Source organism: Mytilus galloprovincialis, chromosome 12, assembly GCF_965363235.1.
Source record: "Mytilus galloprovincialis chromosome 12, xbMytGall1.hap1.1, whole genome shotgun sequence".
In the NCBI taxonomy this organism is placed as follows: domain Eukaryota; kingdom Metazoa; phylum Mollusca; class Bivalvia; order Mytilida; family Mytilidae; genus Mytilus; species Mytilus galloprovincialis.
This window is the reverse complement of record NC_134849.1, coordinates 22,730,800-22,756,911: the sequence shown is the minus strand read 5'-3', so window position 1 is coordinate 22,756,911 and position 26,112 is coordinate 22,730,800. Positions and strand designations below refer to the sequence as shown.

At 32.1% G+C, this 26,112-nt stretch overlaps 1 protein-coding gene across 1 annotated transcript; it reads left to right on the top strand.

The window, feature by feature from the left end:
- The first annotated feature begins 5,548 nt into the window (after nucleotides 1–5,548).
- LOC143054470 (uncharacterized) lies at nucleotides 5,549–19,317 on the top strand. The gene is made up of 3 exons (XM_076227489.1): nucleotides 5,549–5,738; nucleotides 8,888–8,936; nucleotides 14,676–19,317. The coding sequence occupies exon 3, from the start codon at nucleotides 14,711–14,713 to the stop codon at nucleotides 19,073–19,075; it is 4,365 nt and encodes a 1,454-aa protein (XP_076083604.1). The 5' UTR covers nucleotides 5,549–5,738; nucleotides 8,888–8,936; nucleotides 14,676–14,710; the 3' UTR covers nucleotides 19,076–19,317.
- The last annotated feature ends 6,795 nt before the right edge of the window (nucleotides 19,318–26,112 follow it).

Genomic DNA, 26,112 nt, shown 5'->3' with positions numbered 1-26,112 from the left:
TAAAATTAAGTTGCTTTAAATTTCACTGTTTATAAACTAAGTTATTCATCACATAATTTACATTCTTACTACTATATATAATCAATTTACACAATTTCTACAAGTCTATCGTAAGATTCATTTGAGTCATTACATTAAGTCCTTACGTCGTTTAGACTTATCCATAACTTTCGTGTCGGTCAAACTTTATCTTGACAACAAATATGTATGACCTTTTTTCTGTCATATTAAATTAATACCAAAGTCATTGTGTTTTTTCTTAGTTAGCTGAACATGGCTACCCTGACACCAACTCCAATACAAAGTTCGATTTCGGCTGATTTGGAAAGAGAACTACGTGAAATACAAACTTCGTCACATACAGGTAAGACTATTTCAATGAATTTTGTATCAAATTCAAATATGTGCAATCGAATTTTATTATCAATTGTAAATCTAATAAATGCTCATAAACAAAGACTTAATATTAAGTACTTAAAGATTATAGATGGCATAACAATCGAGATGTAGACACATTAGTCCGAGATTACTCTGAGGTCCAACGGCTGTTTTGCCAGACAAGCTGGGGCCGTGGGACGTCAGACCTCGTCCCATGTCAAAAAGTGGATATTTGCCCACCCAAAATAGATGCGCTGCTTCGTCGCTTATGGTGCCTACTGACGGCCTTTTTCACCTCCTTTATAGGAGATCGATGTTGAACATTTAGAAGCCAACCACTATTTTTCACCTTCTTTACAGGAGATCGGTATGAAGCATTTAGTTCCGACCACGTTGCAATCGGAAGCTCTCGGACATTTAGATAACTTGCATCGTAAATGAACGAGGTGTTACATTATGGTCATTTGCATAAATCATCACTTTTTTCTCGTGGTCACATGATAATCTTTAAAAATCAAAGGCGAAATGCCGAAATGGATCGGTCTCTGTGAAAACTGTTAAAAAATGGAAAAATAAATGCTGGCAGATAGGTGAAACATACACAAATAAAGAGATAAATAAAAATATACAGATTGATGCCCGATTGATATAATTCCAAGGCCGTCAGTAGGCACCATAAGCGACGAAGCAGCGCATCTATTTTGGGTGGGCAAATATCCACTTTCTGACATGGGACGAGGTCTGACGTCCCACGGCCCCAGCTTGTCTGGCAAAACAGCCGTTGGACGTCAGAGTAATCTCGGACTATATACACATCTGAGATGAGCCAATAAACACTCTCGAGTTTAATGATCTGTGTTATCGCAATTTTGCCTAATATTATGTCGTTCATATTTATATTGACAACTGTACGTATGCATTTAGTTTCCACCGATACTTTTTTATAACAAAAGTGAGAACCATGTTACGAAAAACTATCACTAAAAAGTACAAAAAAAGTTATAACTGTTGACATGACACACTATAACTGTTTATATCTACGCCGTTTGTACTCCTGTGGATAGTTGTTGCATTTCTATAATTTTTGACGTTTAACATGATCAAGTCAGGAACAGTGATAAACATGATTTTTATAAAAAAAAAAAAAAAAAAAAAACATTAGAAAGCAACATGAAATTCACATTAAAAACACGTTTTACTACGCTTTAGAAACACAGTTACAAACTTAATCACACATTTATATTATTTTTTCTATAGATCAAATAAATCATTCATTTTAGCTACATAAGTGTGTACTAAAACGATATCTAATATGCATCGTTATTTGATCTAGGTCCACCAGGAGACTTAGATGACAATAAGAAAAGATGGCTCGTGGTTGGAATTTGTTTGCACGATATTTTATCGCCAACTTTGAGAAAATATGTCGACTCAGTTGTCTCCAACCTGTACAACTCACTTAAACTCTCTGATCAGATCAACATACAAACACAGACAAAACATCTTCGGACATATGGTGTGGCAAATTACTACCTCAATTATGAGGCAATCAATAACAACAAGGCAACTCATGGTTTTCGTTCAGTTCTCTATGATTACAAAGTACAGAATGCTGTTGATTTGTCAAAGTTGTTCCTTCAGACACACATGTCCCATTATACAGCATTTGATGAAGCTTGTGATTCTTCGGCTTTGTTAGGAATGATCAACAAGATAGATAGGTTTCCTTTAATTGTACAGACGGCGGCCAATGATGTAAGTATATACCAAATGTCTGTAAATTATAAAGAGATATTAAAAGGTCTTTTCCGTTTTTTGTAAATATGTGTATTAAAAATTTATCCATTTATACGGCAAGATGCAAGGATATATTCTTGGGGGCTCTTAACTTCTTGCATTTTCATACAAATTTAATAATTTGATATAAAATATACATGTTTCACGTACCTTTTTGCGTGTTTCTAGAGGCTCAATTAATATCTAATGAGAGACAACATTCACTTTTTTTGATACGGGGTACGTATAGATAATCAATTGAGCATACTCAATAAAACTTTATTTAGTCCCCTTCTGAATAAAAAAAACAACTACTTCATTTCACTACATCCTCAATTATTTATTTGCATATATTTTTAACAGTTCTGTTTAGTATCAATACTGATTTTCAAAGGAGTAGGGGCATTAAGGCCTAGTATTGGCCCAAGAAAATAGAATGTTTGATAACCATTTCAAATTGGCACATAATCTTTAGAAATGCATAGGGTCAAGAAATATAAATGAAAAACATAAAGAGTTTTATCTGATGACGTCACAATTATGTCATAATATGTACTGTTTTCACAAAAACGATGAAAAATACAGAATTTTTGCAGTTTTCTGTCTTTATTTCCGCTGTGGAAACATCCTGCGCAGCCGAGAAACAACAAAATAATTTAACTGAAGCTTTATTACAACTATTGGCATAATCTCGCCAAATATAAAGTTGTTTCTTGGGTGCGCACATATTTTTTCAATCTATAATATACCTAAAATTTGATGAAAAAACAAGGAAATCACGAAATTTAACAAAATATGCAAATTAGGTCATGATTTGTTGCCATGGTAACTTGTTCGATGTCAAATTTGTTTTGTTTTTCTTAGTACCTCATACACTAGTCAAGTTTTCAGTAATTTAAGAATATGTATGATAACTTCTAAATTTGCAGTAATTTTTGGGCCATATAAGGGCCTTATTGCCCCTACTCCTTTGTAAATATACCCAACTTGGTCAAAATTCAAACTCATGACTTCTCTTGAACTGAATTTAATGTGCGTATTGTTATGCATTTACTTTTCTACATTGGCTAGAGGTATATAGGGAGGGTTGGGATCTCACAAACTTGTTTAACCCCGTCGCTTTTTTTGCGCCTGTCCCAAGTCAAGAGCCTCCGGCCTTTGTTAGTCTTGTATTATTTTAGTTTCAGTTTCTTGTGTACAATTTGGAAATTAGTATGGCGTTCATTATCACTGAACTAGTATATATTTGTTAAGGGGCCAGCTGAAGGACGCCTCCGGGTGCAGGAATTTCTCGCTACCTTGAAGACCTGTTGGTGACCTTCTGCTGGTTTTTTTTCTATGGTCGGGTTGTTTTTTCTCTTTTTCACATTCCCCATTTTCATTCTCAATTTTATCATACACATCTAAATGTCATACTTGATGTTAACGCAAATAATGCAAAGGAGAATTGTCAATCAGAATGCTTTTTTGATACTCCTTGCTGTTGAGGGTTAATTGTGATGAAATTTTCAATACAAACTATGCATTTTAGATTTCGTGTTGCAAAAAACCGCTAACATCAATATATCGACAATTTATTGGAAATATGCTTTGTTCGCATCCTTGGGATTCTTCAAATTTTAAGAACGATTGACCAATTTCAAAAGAAAATATGTCGTTTTAATGTTTATAAGATGTAAAACACGTGGTCGGTGTAAGTTTCGTTAATAACTATTGACACTCTCCTTACTATAAAAGTTTGATATTGTTTGATAAAAACACTTTATAAATTTCAGCTGAAAATATGCTAACAAGTTTAAATTTACACACAACAACAACATTTTGAAACTTTTGATTAATTTATGTTTAACCAAATTTATAGTCAGGTAAATAACAATAAATATTCGTTACATTAAACTTCCTATCTGTTTACCGGATACATTTTGTAGACGATGTACATTTATCAAAAGCTTATGCATACCATGCAAATATTATTAGCTAGTAAAGTGTGCTAGTGACCTAATAGGATATGAATGGGGTCAGTAAACTTCATATAGAGCGAAGCTCGAATCCCCATATGAAATTTACTGACCCAAAAAATATCGTGTTAGGTTACTAGCACATTATTTAACGACTTTAGCTTACTGACTGTCTTTACATGTGGTTTTTAGACTAGTGGCCTATCAAAGTTATAAAGTTTGCAATACCGTTAGTATTAAGAACCTTCTTCCATTGGTTTATACAACAACTAATGCCACGAGTAAAAACTTGTTAGTTTTAAATGTGTTTCATGAATTTATTTAAATCGTTCATCATCATTTGCTTCGTGTATTGAAGATTTTAAGATTGTGATCAACACTAGATTGTTTTTTAAAACACAACTTCTAACCGTGTATTTAAATAAGCCCTGCCTACTTATATAATGGGGAATAAACCCTGTCTCCCGTGGTTGCTTTTAACCAATATGCATAGAAACATACAGAAGGTACGATAATAATACATGTATTTTATATGTATTTCAGGTCAGATCTACTATAAGAAATGAGTGGGCTCACTGTAACTTCACAGTCTGGGATGATGTAAAGTACGTCCAGTCACTACAGCTAATTGAAGACTTCATTTATCTTCTGAACCTGAATGCAGTTAATGAAAAGAAGATGATTGAGGAATTAGACAAATGGAGAAAAAATGGTAATGAACTGTTCTATGCTTTATAAGTAGACTTATGTTGTTACTCATTAAGTACTGTAAACCCTTTTATTAACCATTTCACTATTAACATTATAAAAAAAAATTCACACATACATGTACATTTTTGATACAAGTTTAATGAAATTTACTCTGATTTCGACTATTCACTTTTGAACTGTATCCGATTGAAAATAGTTAACAATAATTTGGATCATGATACAAACTGCTATGCAAGGGAGACAACGCAAATACTTGTCAAATAATGTTCGGTCCTGTCTGATGTTGTCCGTATAGTATGTTATCAATCGTTGTCCTTTTTTCATTACCCCATGCCCCTTCCATTACTTTTTTGTATTTCTTCTGCGTTTTTTGTGTTTAATGTTCGATTTGTTTTGGCAAGAATAACTGCACTGTAACTAGTATAATCTATAGAGAAATCAGACAAAATCTAACTAGAACATGAAATAAAAATGAGAAAAGCTATTAACCTATGACCGATAACCTAGATTGTAAATAAGCACTTAATTAAACAAGATATGAACTTAGAACATCAAAATATACATATTTATATAATCAGTCTTTCCCAATTAGTCTTTTAGAGTTAATATATTGATACGCAATATTTTTACGTACTATACTTACTCACAGTTTCTTATTTTGAAAATCATTTCGTAGGTTGTAACAATTATTTCTCATTTACATATATACTTACAAAAGGAACGAGTTTCTTGCAAGGTTATACCATTAGCTTTGAATTAGTAAATGAAATCCGACAGAAACTACTGTTACTTGTGGAATATGCTGAAGTTATATCCAAGACTGCTGATACAGAATTTAGAACAGTACATGACGCGCTGATAGATATAGGGGAAACGCTCAGCCAGTATGACAAAAGAATATCAACTCTTGAAAATGTAAGTTACACACAAAAAAGAGCATACGCACCAAGACATTTAGTGGTCTCAATCGTAATGATTTCTTTGGAGGTTTGACATCAGTGGCGGATCCATCCGTTTAAAAAAAGGGGATTCCAACCAAGGACAAAGGGGGGGGGGGGTGGTCCAACAATATGTCTCCATTCAAATGCATTGATCGGCCAAAATAAGTGGGTTCCAACTCCCGAAAAACTCCCCCCCCCCCCCCGGCTGTATAAAATAGTGAACTATAGATGCGATTAAAATAAATTTCAGCTGAGAACATATGATAACCTGTTTATTATTATATCGCAGACTTTTAAATGAGTTTTCAAAATTAGTTTTAAAGGGAAAACACCAAATGAAACTCTTTCAATTCTATTTCAGATACCATTATAATGTTTAATTTTTAAAATCAGTTATTTTCATTTGAAAGAAAAGCTTCATATTTTGTCCGTTATCTTGATATTGCTATATATTGACGACGTCAAGTGAAATCTTTGACAGAAAATAAAAACCTCCAAACAGCCCATACTTATAAGTTGGTATGCTAGACGCACGTATTGACTAGATAATAATAAAATTAACGGTACCAATTTTCTTGCACCAGATGCGTATTTTGACAATACATGTCTCTTCAGTGATGCTCCTGGCCAAAATATTTGAAATCCAAAGCTTATATAAAAGATGAAGAGCTATAATCCAAAAGGTCCAAAAAGTCTCACGAGTCATGTCCGATATAGAAGAGTATTGACAACGACTCATGGATAACATTCGAATCAAGCATTTTAAAGGCCTCATCAACCGAAATTTCGAAACGAGAGGCCATATATGACTATGCCTATTTATGCTAGAGGAGTTTTTCGAACATTTTATAAACATCTAATTCACAGAAAATCCACGTATCATTGACATTTCATGGCAACACCAAAGTGTGAACTCCTGGGGTTTTAATACTCCAGCAGTAATATCGACCAGTGAAATTGGCTCACGTTTCGTCTACATGCGAATTATCAGTGGTGTTCAATTCAGAACAGTTGGCAGATAAACTCAACCAACGGTGCTGAAGAGTATTGAAAAGCAAAAAGTCCGATATAATTGGCTATCTATGCAAGGGGGTAGAATCCTTAGTGTTTCGAATAAATCAATATTATATAAACAATACGTTTTCGGAAAATGAACGTATCATTGATATTTCCACACAAAAAGTGATACAATTGGGCCCATCTGTGGTCATAAACATGATAAACTATACAATTGTTAATTTTCCATTTTCCAGGAATAACAAAACATCTTCTCAATCGTATGGCGTTTACATATCTCAATGAGTGCATTACACTCAAAGTATGTGGGCTTTATTAACAGGGAAGTGCTCTAAAACTGTACCAACTGAGTTATGAGGAAAAACGATTAAGTTTAACGTCTTATACCAAATGAATTAACACATACGGCGTGTCTTCGTCTCAACTTATTAGCGATAAATTGTTCGAGATTTTCGATTTCTTTATTATTAGAAAAGTCATCCGACATACCATTTTTGTCTTAATCTCGATTATGACATGACGATTCAGACGACCCCCCCAGATTTTGTTTAAAGCTTACCAAAATCAAAAAAATGGCCCTGATTGATGATCGATGTAGTTGATTGAGAATGGAGTATAGAAGTATAAATTGTAGAACAATTAGAAGTCTTAATGTTGATACAAAAAATGTAAAGATTATGATGGAACATTTTGGAGTAAACCTGATTGACACTGATAGATGAAATTACCTTTTCAATTTCTGTTTTTACGAATGAACTGTCCAATTTGACCTGAGTGATCTGGGGAAAACGCTTCATAGGAAGTCACCAGTTAATTGACTATATTGTAATACAATCATCATTCCGTTTTGCATAGTGAGTGAGATAATATTCAATTTTTTTTTATTCATATCAAAATCAAAAAGCTTTTGAATATAAATAACATAAATAAGATTGGCTATTTACATTACAGATATTTCCTTTAATGGATAAGATATACTTTAAGTCTTTAGAAAATATTCTTCAAAATCAATGTGTTGTAATTATGTCAAAGAACGTCTCGTCCTTTTTTCTTAAAAAGTAACAGGAAGATACCAAGACCTTGTCGTAAATATTTCGTATCAACTTCTATATAGTATAGATTATAAGTACAGAAATTGTGTATCATCTTAATTACTTAAAAGTGTTCTTTTATTTGTCTTTGTAAATTATTACCTTTACTGTTTAGTCCTTTGTTTTGTTAATATCCCTTTGGTGTGGCTCGATACTAATTCATCCAACTAGTTTTGGAAAACAATTTATTTACGCAATGTTTGTGATTAAATTAATTAGCATAAATTATCGATAAAGACTATAAGTTTTTGTGCATAAACTATTCATTGATACTAGGTTTCAAATGATGTAAGCAAGACTCAGCGTGTGGCTCGAATTAAAAATGTAAAAAGGAGGCAAAATAAAGCTCGAAGTTGAAGAGCATTGAGGACCCAAACCACCGATTTTGCCAAATATAGCTAAGGATATCTTTACATTGGTTAGAATTTGAATTTTTCGAAAAACTAAGGATTTTCTTACCCAAGCAATATATTAACTTAGCCGTATTTTGCACAACGTTTTGGAATTTTGGGTCCTCAATGCTCTTCAACCTTGTACTTGTTTGGCTTTATAATTATTTTGATCTGAGCGTCAATGTTGAGTCTTATGTAGACAAAACGCGCGTCTGGCATATTAAATAATAATCCTGGTACCTTTGATATTTTTTTACGCCTCTATTTTATACAGATAATTACAGGCTCCTGACTTGGGACTGGCACAAACAAACAGAAAGTGGCGGGGTCAATCATATTAGCGGGATCCTAATCCTCCGCATACCTGGGACATTGGTGTAACAGTACAACATAATAACAAACTATAAAAATAGGTTGAAAATGTGTTTACTCATCAGATGGATACAAATAAAATATATATACTAACAACACGTGTTGTGACAGGATACTTGTATTCCCAACAACAAAGAGACACTAAAAGCAGATCTGAGAGTAATCGCAGTTACAAACTGTTAGTTCAAAGCCAATAACAACTAATATATAAAAATCATGCATCTTTGACTGTTTCTTTTTTTCCTTTTCAGAAAGTAGCTTTACAAGATACGACTTTATTAAAATATAAATCCTTATATGGTAGGTACATGAAGTATTTTCAGATTAACAGTAAGTCGGTTTGCATCCAAGTCGGAACAGTAGTCCGTAGTAAATTTTTGTAAACATCAGTGTTTGAAACATAATCTCTAAATACTGTTTTGCCCTTGAATGATTGAAATTAGCACTTCTTTGTGAAATTGCTAATAATTTTCAAAACATTTAAAGGAAAAGGGAAAATGAAAATATAAAAAATTAATAAAAGAATAAGTTCTTCAAATATTTCAAAATGACTGAAATTGTCTGTAAAATTCGTATTAGAAGTATTGCTCCATAGAAAACGATTTATTCCAATTGCTACATTTGTGAGCCAATAGTATAGTATACTGAAAAAAAACCTGCAAATAGCAAAATAATCTACAGCACAAGATCTACTGGTTTGTAATTGTTTACAAAAAAATACAGTTGATTTCATATAGGAGTCATTGCCTTTCATAATGACTGTTGCATGCATTTTGGCTTTAACTATACAAGATAAAGAAGGAAAAAAAATAACATAAAAAAAGGATGAGCCCAATGTTTCCTTAAACTTTGACTCCCTATAAGTGTCATTGCCCTTGAATGACAATTTTACCATTTATATGAAAAAAATTTATCAGCTATTGTATGATGTGCTAATTTTATACTTAATTTTAAATTATATGATAATGTAGAAAACCTGTAAATATTTTTGATAAACAGAAGTAGCTTTTCCCCAACATGACCATTTAAGATACAATTCACAATACGGCATTTATTTCTTTACGCATAACGAAACGATACATGCAAAATATAAAGGCAACGGTAATATATTGCTGTTAAAAAGTCAGAAATGGATTGTGAGAAAACAATTCCGGGTAACAAAGTAAGACCGAAGAACACACATCAACTATAAGTAGGATAACAACGGAACAACAGAATCACTGAGGTGCAACAAAAACAAACTCAAACATACATAAAAACTACGGAGGTGTATAAGCGCCACACAACTTTTTTTTTAAATTTCTTCCTATTTTTGCGTTTTAACACAAACCTTTGCGTTGCGTTACAACGTTAACCTTTGCAAAATAACACAAACCTTTGAGTTATAACGTAAACATTTGCGAAATAACGCAAATATTTGTTTTATCTTATTTCTTATTTAAGATTCACAGAAACATCAGTTATTAATGGAGGAGGCTCTATGTATTAAAATTTATCACATTTGTAGTTCATGCAAAGTCAATTGCTTGAAAATTTAGAACATATCATTGACTAATAATGAACAGAATAATAGATATCATAAGATGTGGTATGAGTGCCAATAAGAAAACTCTTCATCTCAGTCACTATTCGTAAAAGTAAACCATCATAGGTCAAAGTACGGTCTTCAACACGGAGCACTGGCTCAAAACGAACAGCAAACTACAAAGGCCCCCAAAAATGATATCCATGATACTTCTAATTATATGTATATATATTGAAAAGTTTTTGTATTTTGTCCACGCTGTGCACAAAATACGAAACAAATAAAGCTGAAAATGCACCAAATATTTATATTCTATATGAATATTTACATTTTGTCTATTTATATATCAAAATGTTTACAATGTTCTTTATAATATCCGCCATGGTATCCTACCGGTTTCACTGTTTCACAGATCTTCAAGGATATGATTGCTGGCGACGTCGTCAGGGGTAACGTTATTATCTAGTCCTGAACGTCATAATATAGTACAACGTAGTAACTATATCAAACGAAAGGGAAAGCATATAATTAAAGAGAAATAGCTTCTAGATTATCGTTCATCTATTCAATTTCGGACGATATTTCTTAATAAGATAATTTTCTTTATCAGTTCTCATTGGTTCCGTGGTATTATCTGAACACTGATAAAATGGAAAATGAAGAAATTTTGATGATTTTGATTTTTCTTGGGCTTGGTTTGCGAATTTGCTGTTTATGCACTGTCATTCGTTTCAAATGGTGTTGCCGGTTTGCCCAATTTAATTTTCTTGACAACCCCTGCAAGTGATGATGTATAGAAGATTTCTCGATGCACATGTACAATTTTTGATTTTGAAAATATGTCCGGATTTAAAGACGAATTCAGTTCTTTCAGACAAATATACACACGATTCACAATTTGGTCGTCCTCATTTTTGTACCTTTGGTTTAATATTTTCAGTTTGGAATGTTGCGCGTGTCAACAATTTTTTAAAGGATTTCGGTTGTCGTTTGCTTTTAGTTACTTTGTGTGAATTAAGAAATTTCAACATCCTTTGGTTTTTCTGTAAAAATGGTATATTATTATGTATATTGTTGAAAGCTTCATTATTTCTCGGGTTGTGAGTAGAAATGTACGGTAACACGTTTTTTTTAATGCTGTTTAGTTGTCCGTAATTCCTGTACATAATTTGGCTCTAGTTATACCGTCGTCAATTATTCTCTTGGGATATGTTCGGTCCAAGAGCATTTATCTTAGTTCCTTTAATCTTGTATTCCTTAATTATGGATTTGAAATGATAGTACATATGCGTTTAGCTAGGTTATATGGTATATTGACTCTAGTATGTTTAGGATAACATGATGTAAAATAGCAGATACTGTTTGGAATCGGTCGGTTTATAAAAAAAAATCGGTTTCTATGTTGGTTCCGTTTGTTTAAAGGTGGTTAGATTATTATATTTGAAATAAGTTAATAAACAAAAAAAAAATGAACAGCTTAAGGTATGGAAATTAAATGATATACACTCTTATCATTTATTTATATTTTTTAAAAAGGGACAATAGAACTAGTTTTACAAAAGCATTTAAATTGTCTTAAATAGGCAAAAAATGTACGGAAACACTTAAATTTAGACATTTGAAAGCCATGATCAAATGAAAGGTGTACCTGTATTACATTTTTACTTCTAGCGTTTGGCATTAGATTTTAGCTGAGACTTCTATAGCACATAGTATCAGATTTATGTGAGGTCGGAAGGGTTAATCTTATGAACAATATAGATTATGATAGGAGCTATACTCTAAAATTACATAAATTTATTACCAATACACTCGACATCAAAGGATGTTAATTTTGCTGTTCCAGTTAACTTTTACTCACATATTTTTTTATTTTGTTTTGAGCGTGCTTGTTTTTTTTCAGTTCTCTTATCTCGTTACACGAAAGCAAACCTGCACAGTATACTCTGCATTTGCGAAGTTTACTAATTGTAATTCTTATTTCACATGTAAAATAAAGGAACAATTATTAAAAAAAAACCGGCATTCATTTTGAAATGTACCACTGTTTTCTAGAGTTTAAATGAAGTCACATATGTAAGGATATAAACAAAACAAATTACTTATTACTAATTAATTAATATCGGGACCAAACATTATATATAAAAACGAAAGAATAGGTGCTGAAATATAAAAAAAAGTAAAATTGAAATTAGATAACATTGGGATAATCTATACGTATTCTTACAACCACTCTTAAATTTGTAAAATTTTGTACACAGGCCGTATATCATGGACAGTTTTATATTGGTATGGTATATTTTATAATTTTTACCTGGGCACACCTGGTACACTCGCGATCACGCATGTGATTCATTGACCATGTTCATTGTATATTAAATTAAACAAGACTGTCAGGAAATCTACCGTTAGAATACCCGATTATGTCACATTTACAATACCCCGGTAATTACCGGTATTAAGCCATGCTGATTACAAGAAGACAAATTTTTAAACGTGGGTCAAGTTGTGGGTCAAGTTAGGTAAAAACCCAAAATAAGCTAAAAATATACGTTAGAAAAAAGCATTTAATAAGCTTTTACATAAGAGATAAATCTCAGTTTATAATAAGTATCTCCGGACTTTTTTTTCACTTTATTGAGACTATACTTTAACATTATAATAGAACAATTCCTATATAATTCTTGATACTGTATCTTGGTGCAAAAAACTTAAGTTTAATGACGAGCTAAAACCATTGTACGATCTTATGTCATTTACAGCTTTTTAACCTGACCTCAGCATTGTACGTTGAATATTTAACCCTCTTAAAAAATTAAGATGTCTTGTTAAGTATTTTTTTTTAAATATTCTGATCAATCTTAGTGAAGCATTACTTGATTTGATGATTTTGGAAACTATGTAGACTTCTTCGGCTTCCATTACTTGGTCGGGTAGAAAATCCATCAGCTTGCCAGATCATATAAACACTGATTAAAGAACATGTCCTGCCGTGTACTAGGACTTTGTGATAATTATATATCCGTGGTCATTAGTTTTTAAGATGGCGTCTTGCCGAGAATTTAAAGTCGATTTTAAAAATCTAATAACTCACTTATCTAGACGAATAAAGCTTTAATATTTTTGAGAATATGCTTATTTATTTAGGATGAACATAATATCATTTTTTTTATTTTTTTGCGAATTTTCCCTTTAAGAATACTTTACTATATTGAAATGAAAATTCATTGACTTTCTACCAAATAGTCTTTATCATATCCTGAGATTTAAAAGATGTTTTTTGCATCAAAATTTAAAAAAAGTTTTATTAATAATTCATTTTAAAGCAGAAAGATCATTTGGTCTATTTGACCTGGAAGTTTCACAATTGTATGACATTATTTTTTTATCTTTTAATTAAAGTGTGCCTATATACTATACTATATCTTTTCTAATGCACAAATGATTATTAATTTATGTATAATTGCACTTCAAGTATTCCCTTATTCCTATGCATATTTATTATAATGATTTTACCTTGTATGCATGTTTCTTTTTTTAATCTACTAGTAAATCACAACCGAAATGAAAAAGAGACGGACATATATTGAAAACTTAATATATAATTGAAATCAAGATATTTGCGTTATAACGCAAACATAGGGAGAAATATTTTAAAAAAGGAGTTGTTTGGCGTTAATACGCTTCCGTTGAAAACAAACTACTTGATAAAAAAAAACACGGTTCATGTTTTATCAAGTTTTTGAACGGATATAGATTAAATTTAAATTGTGTGTGTTCTACAATTTCATCAAAATCTTAACCCCAGCTCGAAGTCACCGTAAAGAAAGTTTGTCACACTTTAGTGTCTATATTTTAAAAAAAAATACCACTACAACTTTGTTAGGACACAAACGGAGAATCGAGAACATGTTTTTGAGGTTTTTAATTTTGATAGTCAATTTTAGTCAAACACAGATAAATGACCCGGTTTTGTTTTTTTGTATCGATTTATGAGTTTTGAACATCGGTGTACTACTGTTGCCTTTAAAGATTGAGTTAACATGCCATATGTGAGTCTTTCTTTCCTTTCAACTGTAGTCGGTAAGAAGACGATAAATATGTTGTATAATATAGTAGATCTGCTTCTTAAAAACAATGCTGACATTTATATAGTCGACACTGATGGTAGGACGCCACTGCATGCCGCCTGTTGCGTTGGGAACAATGATATAGTCCGAATTGTATATTTTATCATTTTCTTTTTTCTAAAAGATATGTCGATTATATATCAAGCCCTTATACATTGTTATACAACATCCTTGGCAGAACATACATCTTTTTAAAACGGGCAAAACAATAAAATCATTTTTGAAATTTCAGAACCACAACAAAATATTTTTTTTTATACGTCTGGCGTTCAATTAAACATACACACATTACAAACTAAAAAGTTATCAAGTTATTGATCATAAAAAGATAGGAATGGAACCTGAAATAATTTTGAAAAAAAAATGTCTTGATTTCTTTTCCAGATGCTGAACCCGTAATTAATTCATGGAAGCAGAAAATGGAAATTTTTGTCGAAACCAACGTAGTCATTGATATATTAGAAATCCTTAAAGATAGTCATTGTGCACTTTTGATTGGAGTATCTGGAATGGGAAAAACCCTGACTGCACAAAATGTAGCGTTGCGTCTTTGGCATGACAAAGAATACAGTATAGTGCCTTGCAGTAGCCTTAACGACATCCAAACGCGATACAGGGACAATGCTAATCAGGTGTTTTTTGTAGATGATATATGTGGTAGATATACTACAAATATCATGAAGATCGAAAACTGGATGAACATTGAAGAATTTGTTAAATGTATTCTTGTAAAGGGAAAGACAAAAATATTGGCAACTTGTCGTACAGAAGTCTTCCTTGAAGAAATATTCCAAGACACTTTTGAAATATTCAGTAAGACTACATACAATTTATCTGAAAAATATTCATTTAAAGATAAATTAGTTATTGCTGAAAAATATCTAAAACAAGATGAAGAAGTGTTATCAGCTATTATACGAAACGTGGAATTCACCCCGTTAATGTGCTTTCTGCATGCCCAGCATGAACATTTTGATATAACTTATTTCTTAAACGGTCCATACGAAACCTTCTGTAAAGAGTGGAACAAGCTCAAATCTTTTGACAAAGAGAAATACTGTGTTTTATTTATATGTGTATTATATAACGGGACAATTGATGAATCTTTTGTTGATTTTTCTAAAGAATTAGATAAGAATGAAAAACGGAAATTAAAGAACATTTTGGAATGCTGTAATTTAGGCCGTGACACATCTCGTGTAGCTATTAAAGACAAACTTAATGCCTGTATTGACACTTACTTAATAAAAGTAGTCAAAGAGTACAAAGTTATACATGATAAAATGTTTGATTTTCTGTGTTGTTACTTCGGTAAAACATTGATCGCGCCAATTCTCAAATATGCAGATGATAAAGTCATATGCGAGCGTGTACAACTGGAGTCATTACAGGAAGCACATGGATATTTTACAATCATGGTTTCGACAAATGAGGAATACAAATACAATGATAGGATAAAAGCGGACCTTGAAAATGGAAAGATACATTGTTGCTTGAACAATTCGCAAATGAAATTTAAGGAATACAGGATAAAGTTTCGAGATATCATAAAAGATTTGGAACATACCTTGATAAGGAATTTGATCAACTGTAAGGACGACAACGGGATAAGTTCCTTTGTTATTTCATGCTTACGTGGTTATGATGAACTTGTTGATTTTTTTATTTCTGTTGGAGCTGATGTTGACGGTCAGATTGGATTTTTCACTCCATTAACAGCTGCGTGTCATGCTGGATACTTAAAGACGGTTGAAATTCTACTTAAAGGAGGATCAAACATAGACGGTGCTAATACTCAAGGTGAAACACCAATGTATACTGCTTGTGTTGGAGGCCATTACAGTTTGGTTAACTTTCTCATAGAAAAAAAAGCCGACATTTACAAACAAAATAAATATAGTCGCACGCCTTTGTACGCTGCGTGTTTATTGGGTCATGCAGCCATAGCTAGCCTTTTGATTGATATAGGGATGAATGTTTTCCAAAATAAAGATCTACTAATAGCTGCCTCTTTGGGAGGCAACGACAAAATAGTCGAAAAAATTCTTTCAAAAGGCTGTTGTTTAAATAGTGTCAACATTGAAGGGAAAACCGCTTTATTCATTGCATGCGAAGAAGGCAATACTAATATAGTAGATCTGCTTATTAAAAACAATGCTGACATTTATATAGTCGACACTGATGGTAGGACGCCACTGCATGCCGCCTGTTGCGTTGGGAACAATGATATAGTCCGAATTTTGGTTAACAAAAATGCAGATGTAAACATGGTTGATGTATATTTGGAAACACCTTTGCACAAATCATGTAGGAAAGGTTCTGAAGACGTAATACTCACTCTCTTGGATAATGGTGCAGATACTAAAAAAACAAACAAAGACGGGCACGCAGCTATCAATTTAGCGAAAACAGAGGGTAAAATTGAAAATGAAAACATTTTGAAAGTTTTAGGGGACAAAGAAATAGGACCAAATGAAGGTTTAAAAACAACAGAGAGTATAAAAGACAAATTACAGAAAAAGGATATTGCATGCACAACCAATTGTATAGAGAACGGATGGACTCCTTTATATGAAGCATGTGTACATGGAGACATAGAAACTTTCCAATCGCTTATTATATATAGGGCAGATGTAAATATGCAAACGATCTCTGGTGAAATGCCTTTGATTGCTGCTTGTCAACATGGTCATGGTCTTCTAATACAGATGTTACTAGAAAAAGGGGCCAATATTAATCAAGCGCTAGTTTGTGCTGTTCAAAAAGACTATGATAGAGCGGTTAAAATTCTTTTATATAAAGTTGGATATTTAGACTATAAGGTTGATTGGAAATCGCTTATAAAACTGGCATGTGAACATGGTTCTATTAAGGCAATCAAAATTCTGCCAGCTAAAGGTGTAGATTTTAAAGAGAGAGATATAAACGGAAGAACATTGATGCAAATTGCATGCAATACGGATAGCGTTGGTATGCTCCAGCTTCTTGAAGACAATGGTTCAGATATTAACGTACCCGATAAAGACGGTAGATTTCCGCTTTTTTTGTCAATATATAAGGGTTGTTATAATGTATCAGAATTTCTAATACAAAAAGGTTGTCCTATAGCAGTATTAGAAGAAGACACAAAAATAGCTTTGATATCGGTATTTGAGGATGGACGTATTGAATTGTCCAAGTTACTTGTATCTAACGGTTACACAGAAAATTTATCAAACTTTGATGAAACTATGCTATATTATGCGTGTAGGTTATGTCTGTTTGAGAAGGTAAAGATACTCCTTCAAAATGGGACTGACGTCAATAAAATATATAAATATGGATACACCCCTATGATATTAGCAGACATTGGTGGAAATGATGATTTATCGGAGTATCTTCAAAATCACACATGCTTTGACCGTCTAACAGGGAGTATTCCATTTTCTTACGAAAGTAGAGGAAAAGGATATATTACGGAAACAGAGGAGTTTTCAATAATAAGACATCGTATTGAGAGGACATTGGTGGAAATAATGATTTATCGGAGTATCTTCAAAATCGTATTGAGATACATTGGTGGAAATGATGATTTATCGGAGTATCTTCAAAATCACACATGCTTTGACCGTCTAACAGGGAGTATTCCATTTTCTTACGAAAGTAGAGGAAAAGGATATATTACGGAAACAGAGGAGTTTTCAATAATAAGACATCGTATTGAGAGGAAATATCTTGATGATGAAAATGGATTACATTTTTGTAAAGAACTGTATCAGGCATGTACAAGTGGAGAACACACGTTCCACAAAATATATGAATTTTTGATTGGGGGGTTGGATTTGAATAGTTTCTTTAATCCGAGCGAACCATATGTTTCTATTTGGTTTACACAAACACCATTGTGTTTGGCATGTAGGAGAGGAAATGAGAAAATAGTGGAAATCCTTTTAGAAAATGGAGCAAATGTGGACTTGACTGCCGAAGAATTTGGTTGTCAGTACGATGATGGTTTATCTCTGACAATTCGATATGGATATACTCCGTTGTTTGCTGCATGCCAAAGAAAAAAATACAAAATAATTGATATGCTTTTAGAAAGAAACGCAAATTTAAACAAAGCTTTATATGACGCCTCCCGTGAAGGTTATTTGGATACTGTAAAATTTATTTTACAAAAAGGAGCAACGGTTAATTCAATTGGTCGATTTGGTCAGACAGCTTTGTATGCTGCTTGTGTTGGCGGATACTCTACAATTGTAAAATATCTAATCAGTCAAGGGTCTGACATCGAAAAAAAAGTTAAAAGAGCAAATGTGTTGGACGAAACCACATGTATCCATGCTGCTAGTCTTTGTGGTAATCATAATACAGTCAAACTTTTAATAAATAACGGGGCTTCTATTAACACAGCTGGTAACTTTGGGCGAACTTTGCTGCATAAAGCGTGTAGTGTAGAAAACTTTGAAATTGTTGAAATACTAATTGATAAAGGGGTTGATATACATGCATCTGACATGTACGGTGTAACACCTCTCATAGCGTGTGTATTACAAATTATTGAGAATGTTCATTTGAAAAAAGATCTTATCCGTCTCATTAGAACGCGGGATCCGTTGTATAAAAATGATTTTGATAAAACATATGAAGATTATGTCCATCAATTGGAAAGATATAAACCGTACGATTTTACACCAAAATACAATATTCTTACCAAAAATCATTATAAAGTGATTCAACTTCTAAAAGAAAATGGGGCCAGTTTTAATAAGGTGGATCTGGAAAAAGGGCACCATTTTGTCTAGAAGGAAGATTAACGCTTTAAAATTGATTGAAAGATTGTTATGTAAATAGTGTTTGCGGGAATACTCGGATATATCCCGATATCTAAATAGATCTACCGAGCACATGGACATTATTCGCATATGATGCAGTTATTGTATGATGTACATAAGACATTTATTGTAAACTATACCCATATTAACATCTTTGAATTGTTCATCTTACATTAGACATTTGAAAGTATAAAACAAAATGTGTGCGTGAACTTTTGACTTTACTGATAATTGTGAACGTAAGCAACCACTTGGCGTCCGTAGTTGTAGTCCTTCGTTGTACGTTCACCTTTAAAAAAGATCTTCTCCACTGAAACTCATCAGTCTTCTACACCTTGATGAAGTTATTTGTTTTTTTTCCCAATTTTTCGCATGTTTGTTTCATATCTTGAAAATTGTAAGAGATAATTACAAACTGATCAGCGAAACAAGTTATACAGGCAGGTCAAATGAACGAAATCGTTAGTCGACTTTTTAATAAAATATTTGCTCTGTAATGACGATTTTTCCCAAAAAAATGGGAAAGTTACCTATAATTTTATATTATTATCAAAACAAACTACAACATGCACAATAGATGGATAGAAATTTTAGGGCAATCAAATCTTCAATCGAATTGGTATGGGTGGAATTGTGTATTTATGAACGTTTTCCTTTTTTTAGTTTCATTTCCTTTACACTTGAAAAATAAAGGCAACAGTAGTATATCGCTGTTCAAAACTCGTAAATCTAAGGACAAAAAAACAAAATCGGGGTAACAAACCAAAACTGAGGGACACGCATTAAATATAAGAGGAGAACAACGACACAACATTAAAATGTAACACACACAGAAACGGACTAAGCATTAGACAAAATCCGATGAGAATAAAAAATATAACATTAAACCAAATACATGAATTTGGGATAGAAAAGTACCGTGACACGTCTTATATAATGTGAATTCACACTAAAATATAAGAGAAAACAAACGACACAACGGAAACACAACATAAAAATGTTACACACAATGAAACGAACTATGATATAACAATGGCCATAGTTGGTTTTGTGGCATGTCAAACCTCGCACTTTAATGGTAATGTTAAATATAACATTAAAATGACAACATAATATTACAGGACTACAATACAAATAAATAGGAGAACGTATTGGGCAAAAAACACATGAATAATAGATAACAAAAGGCATCAGGTTTAAAATTCAATACGCCAGAAACGCGCCTCGTCCACAGAAGACTTACCAGTGACGCCCAGAAATAAAAGTTCGAAAGTCAAAAAAAGTACAAAATTGTACAGCACTGAGGATCAAAAGTTGAAAAAGGTTGTGCCAAATACGGCTAGGGTTTTCTGCTTGTGATAAGAACATCCTTATTATTTACAATAATTTATGCTATTGCAAACAGTAAATTTTATCAAATGAATATAAAAGATATACATGATAAAACTGAAGCCTTAACTAATTACAGAAAACAAAACCCGAATACATAATACAAAGACAAAAAAATACAGAAAATAGACACACCCGACTTAGTCCAGGCCTCAACGCAAAAAGTCATAAAAATGACGTCACATACGAAGTGGTGAAAAGGCACAAAAATTACGTCACATTTGAATTTCTGAAACAGCACAAAAATGACGTCACATTTGAAAAACTATATCTCAAAAATAAGTTAGAACTAGGATTGATTTAAGATTATAATCGAACTAAATACTGATATTGCATTTAAATACAATGCACATTGCAATACTTATTAATAGCAATTAACTATGTTATGTATATGTCCGGTTTGTTTTGAATATAACTTCAAACGTAAAACATCGTTCAGATTACGTTGAACAAAATCAAATCTAATAAATGAAGGCGGTGATTAATTTTCTTTAACATAACACATGAATATAATAGAAAAGACGTCAACAAATTTGACAAAATCCGATGAGAATTACAAATATAACATCAAAATAAATACATAAATTTGGGATAGATAAGTACCATAACACGTCTTATAGTCATGCGAATTCACACTCAGCAAAACAGTCACAATCGGGAATAAGTCACGTTCGGTAATTAAAAGATTAGACGACGTAATGACACACCGCAATCTACCATGTGGTAAAAATGTCCTTAGCTAGTTGGGTCAAAGTCACATCGTATGGATCAACTAATTCGCGATGGTGTCTATAAAATTTACGGAGTGTCAATTTTAATCTGTCCTCCTCATAACTTTGTTGAAGCAGTTTCTGAGTAAGGGGCACACTTCTGTATATGAAGTCCGTATAGTGTGAACAAGCACGAGAATAACGTATCAATTGTGATATGTAAACACCATACGAAGGGGCAGAGGATTTGTTACTGCTGAGAAATGGGAAATTGATAATTGGGAAGTTGAAATCGTCCCGTTTATCATAGATTTTCGTGTGAAGTCGTCCATCTGCGTCAATATTGAGAAAAAGGTCAAGGTATGAAGCAGTCATTCTAGTATCAGTAGTATCCTTAATTTCAAGTTCCCTGGGATATATGAAATGTAAGTATTGGCTGAAATATTGGTTATTCAATAATAGAACATATAACGAATCAATATAACGGAAAGTAAAATTAAAGAATTTCGCAAGGTCCTTTTTCTTTTTGTGTTTTAGAAGGTTTTGAATGAATTCTGCTTCATACGAGTACAAAAACAAATCGGCCAGCAGGGTAGCACAATAAGTACCCATTGAAATACCGACTGTCTGTTGAAATATAAATCCTCTAAACTCAACAAATATATGATCGATACAAAAAAATACTTTATGCATACTTTATTTCTACAGCATTAAGGTAGATTCATGGTATACCGACATCTTGGATTGTACAATTACAGTACAAAATCGGTCTAGTTATTTGCCCAAATCAACAAATTTGGAATTTAATGGTTAGACTGTTTATCTATATTAAGAAAACTTGTAAAGTTATTGTATTATTCAAACTTTATCAAGCTTTTTGGTTTTTAAAATCATTTTTTTCAAATGAGCCATTTAAAAGGAGATAACTCTTTTAGTACAAAATTTATACTGGACTAATAGGGATTTTTTTTATTTTTACATGTGGCAAGAAAACAAGGTCGGTGACACCTTGTTTTCTTTTTATTTTCTTAAAATATATTATGAAACCTATCTTCTCACAATTTATTTCAAAATTCTATCTCATAGAAAAAAATTTTATGCACTCTTATGTGTTTTTTCATGAACAAACTAACCAAATTTAGGCAGTTTTCAACCACTCATAGCTCAAAAAATAGCACGGTGACCCATACTTTTTGTTATATTTTTGAAAAAAGCGTAGTAAGATCTTCATTTTGGCAAATTATAAAAAAATTCTGTCTCAAAAAACATTTACTTATGATCTACCTTAAATACTTATTTGTATGTTTTTGCATGGTTAAATTATGTGATATATGTTAAACTGTACATGCATTTGTACTAAATATTCATGGTATATTTTAACGGCTGTGTTATCATGATCTGCAGCATCCAAATTACGCATCGCTTGTGCATTCCATGTATTTGAATAGCAAAGATTTTCTGAATTAATGATATCTAAACCAAATTACTCCCATTTCACGAGTTTCACTTTTTGAGTCCGACACTACTATGAAAGTACAAAAAATATTTCCATGCAATTAAATTTTGAAGGCGCGCAGCTAAAGACCACATGACCTATATTTTGTAAGTTTAAATGATATATTTAGCACAGTAATTAGTGCTTCAAAACTGCAAGTTTCTAACATTATATAAATCAATTTAAAATTCAGTTTATTGAATTTAGCATCTTTTTTATGTTTATAGAAATTTAGGTTCCATCTTCCTAGTTCGTTTTTGAGTAGAATTGGTTTGTCATACAAGTGAGAGGATTAACTAGCTATACCGTCAGGTTTAATAAGCTATTTTTCACACATTACGATTACAACAAAGACATTAGTTAATAGTTTAAAAGATAGAGTTATGAATACTTCGTCTGTAGGAAACTAGCACCTTTTGCTGTTCATATCTTGCATTGTAAAATGTAAATAAGGATTTCGCCGAATGGTTATTAAGTTTTATATTATTGTTTGTTGTGAAATCATCTTTTCACCGACCTTTTTGGGGGTTTTATATTATCAAATGCTATTGATAATTCATCCAATGTAACGTATTAATCACACGTTTTGCATTTATGTTTTGAGTATATGTTTAACTTCATTGTTGTTGATATATTTCGTTAATAGTGACAAACAAAAAGGTAAAACATGCTGCACAGAAGAACAAGTGGTCAGTATGCTGGAGTTTCTTATCGACAACATATTTGTTGAGTTTGGAGGTAGACTTTTCCAACAAATTGTCGGCATTCCTATTGAAACAAATTCTGCGACTCTTCTAGCCGACCTCTTCTTATTTTCATATGAATCGGAGTTCCTAAGACACTTGTCAAAAACAAGAGGATCAAAGAAGCCAGATTATTTAATATCACTTTTAGATATATTGATGATGTTCTTTCCATGAACAATCCGAACATTTCTGATTGGGTTCTATAAATATATCTCCAAGAAATAGAAATTAAAGAAACAACAGACACGGCTTCCTCCGCCTCATTTTTAGACATATCTCGAATTTGAGTTACATAGTCATCTCAGTACCAGAATCTTCGACAAACGAGACGATTTTAATTTTGAAATTATAAATTTCCCCCACCTTAGTACATGTAGCAATATACTAGCTTCACCTGCATATGGGATATATATTTCCCTACTTATTCGATATTCAAGAGCTTGCAGCTACCACTGAGACTGTAAAATGTCATCAGAGTCTGAGTAGAAGGTTGATGAACCAAGGTATGTCAAAGAACGTCTCGTCCTTTTTCTAAAAGGTTCATCGGAAGGTACCAAGAACTTGTTGATAAATATTCCGTATCAACTTCACAAATAAGACATGATGGTCTTGGCGTATAGATTCTGCGTACTAATGTTGTTTATCATCTTAACAACGTGTTTTATTGTTTTTTCATTTGTCTTCGTTCTATTAGTAATATTACTTTTACTGTTTGATTGTTTTATGTGATATCCGTTTAACGTGGGTCGGTACTTATACATCCCGTCAATGTGTTTGTATTGTCTTTCATTTTTTGCCGGTGTGTTTTATATATGCAACTTTTTATATTTCTTTGGTTCTTATAACGTGACTCTGTACTTTAAAAAATCCCGTCAGTATAATATTGTTCTATCTTATGTCATTATGATATATTTCTATTATGTATTACAAAATACGTTAAACCACAAACGTCAAAATCATTCAATCGCGTAGTGGAATTAACTATTTGTTGATTCTTATATATTCTATATAACTTTTGGACTATTTTAAAACTCGGTCTATTTCTGAAATTTACTCTTACATACTTCTGATTTTCTAACCCCGTATGCTAACATTGCCTATGTGAAATTTTAAATTGTTTGTATGTTCATTGAACGACAAATCTATGTGACGTATACAATTTTCTTACGTCAGACACGCAAATTAATGAATGTGTTTGTAAATCGATGTTTTTTGTTTGTTCTGTTAAATTGTTCCTTTAAAATTTTTTACACGATGATAACTGTTTTATTTATTGTGTCTATTTAGTTCACGCATCATTGTAAATAAAACGGAATTTGATGAGACTGTCATCAAAGCGATAGGGTTAGCGCTATAAAACCAGGTTTAATCCACCATTTTCTACATTTGAAAATGCCTATACCAAGTCAGAAATATGACAGTTCTTGTCCATTCGTTTTTGATGTGTTTAGTTATTTGATTTTGCCATGTGATTATGGACTTTCCGAATTGATTTTCCTCTAAGTTCAGTATTTTTGTGATTTTACTTTTTACTATGATTGTCCAATATCTTCGCCTTCTTTTCAAGTATACGCCGACAAATTATAGAAAGAAATAATCCGAATTAAAAACAGAGTTAACACACCCGATTCATCAATATACAAAATATATTTTCTATGCACCCCTGTCAAAAATTTACAAAGCTGCTCAGGGGAAACTAGGAATTGTTATGCTGAATCTGTGATTAAATGATATAATCATGATTTATAAAGAAATCTATGATAATGTAACGATTAAGTATGTTTGGTTAACAATTATAGAATAACTACATGAACTAATCAAATAATTCAAATAGAGAAAAATATTCAACCAGTGACCGAACAACACATTAATTCACGATTGAGCGTAGCTCATGAGTTAATTATCAGTGTTGTTTGTTCATGAGTCGAATATTTTTCGATATTTGAATTCTTTAATTAGTTATTCTTTTTATAACATTGACAAATAGCTTTTTTTTTAAGAAATTTATGTAAAACATGTAAGGAATTTTATTTTTTTTTCTACGCATTCACAATTTTTTTTGTTCTGCCGTTATGACGTCTTGACAACGCCTATTGTTGTATGACGTCAGAAAGTGAAATAACCACGTTTATTTCACATGTGAAATTATCGGTTATTATTTAACTGGAAAATAAATGTTATTCATTGAAACCAATGTAATAATGTAGATTAAGCAAATTATTATTTCCAGTCGTTTTTTCATTCTTGCTGGACCAATACAAATCAGAATATCGAATGCAAATATGCTTTAGGCATCGGTAAGAATAAATTAATATCAATAAATGAAACATGATTTATTGAATCTTGTTGTGAATGTCATTAAATATGTAAAAGAAACAAGCAAAACATCTTGCTTTGATGGCGTCATTTTTATATATTTGTATTTTCAAAATATTTATGATTCACCATTTACAAATATATCATGTATATGTTTGTTGTTGTTAAGAAATTAAGAAATTAAAATTGATACTATAAGCTGGTAGAGCATCAATTAAGGATAAAGATAAGCTAACATATTGATAGGTCATGGACCTCCTTGTCAAGATATTTGAGATTTAAAATATGGCGGGAAAATTCTGACTCGGACTTTTACCTTATATTTGCGTTAGTATTTTTTGGGTCTCAAAC

Coding starts and splice junctions, on each gene's coding strand:
- LOC143054470 (XM_076227489.1), top strand. CDS start 14,711: ATGGAAATTTTTGTCGAAACCAACGTAGTCATTGATATATTAGAAATC.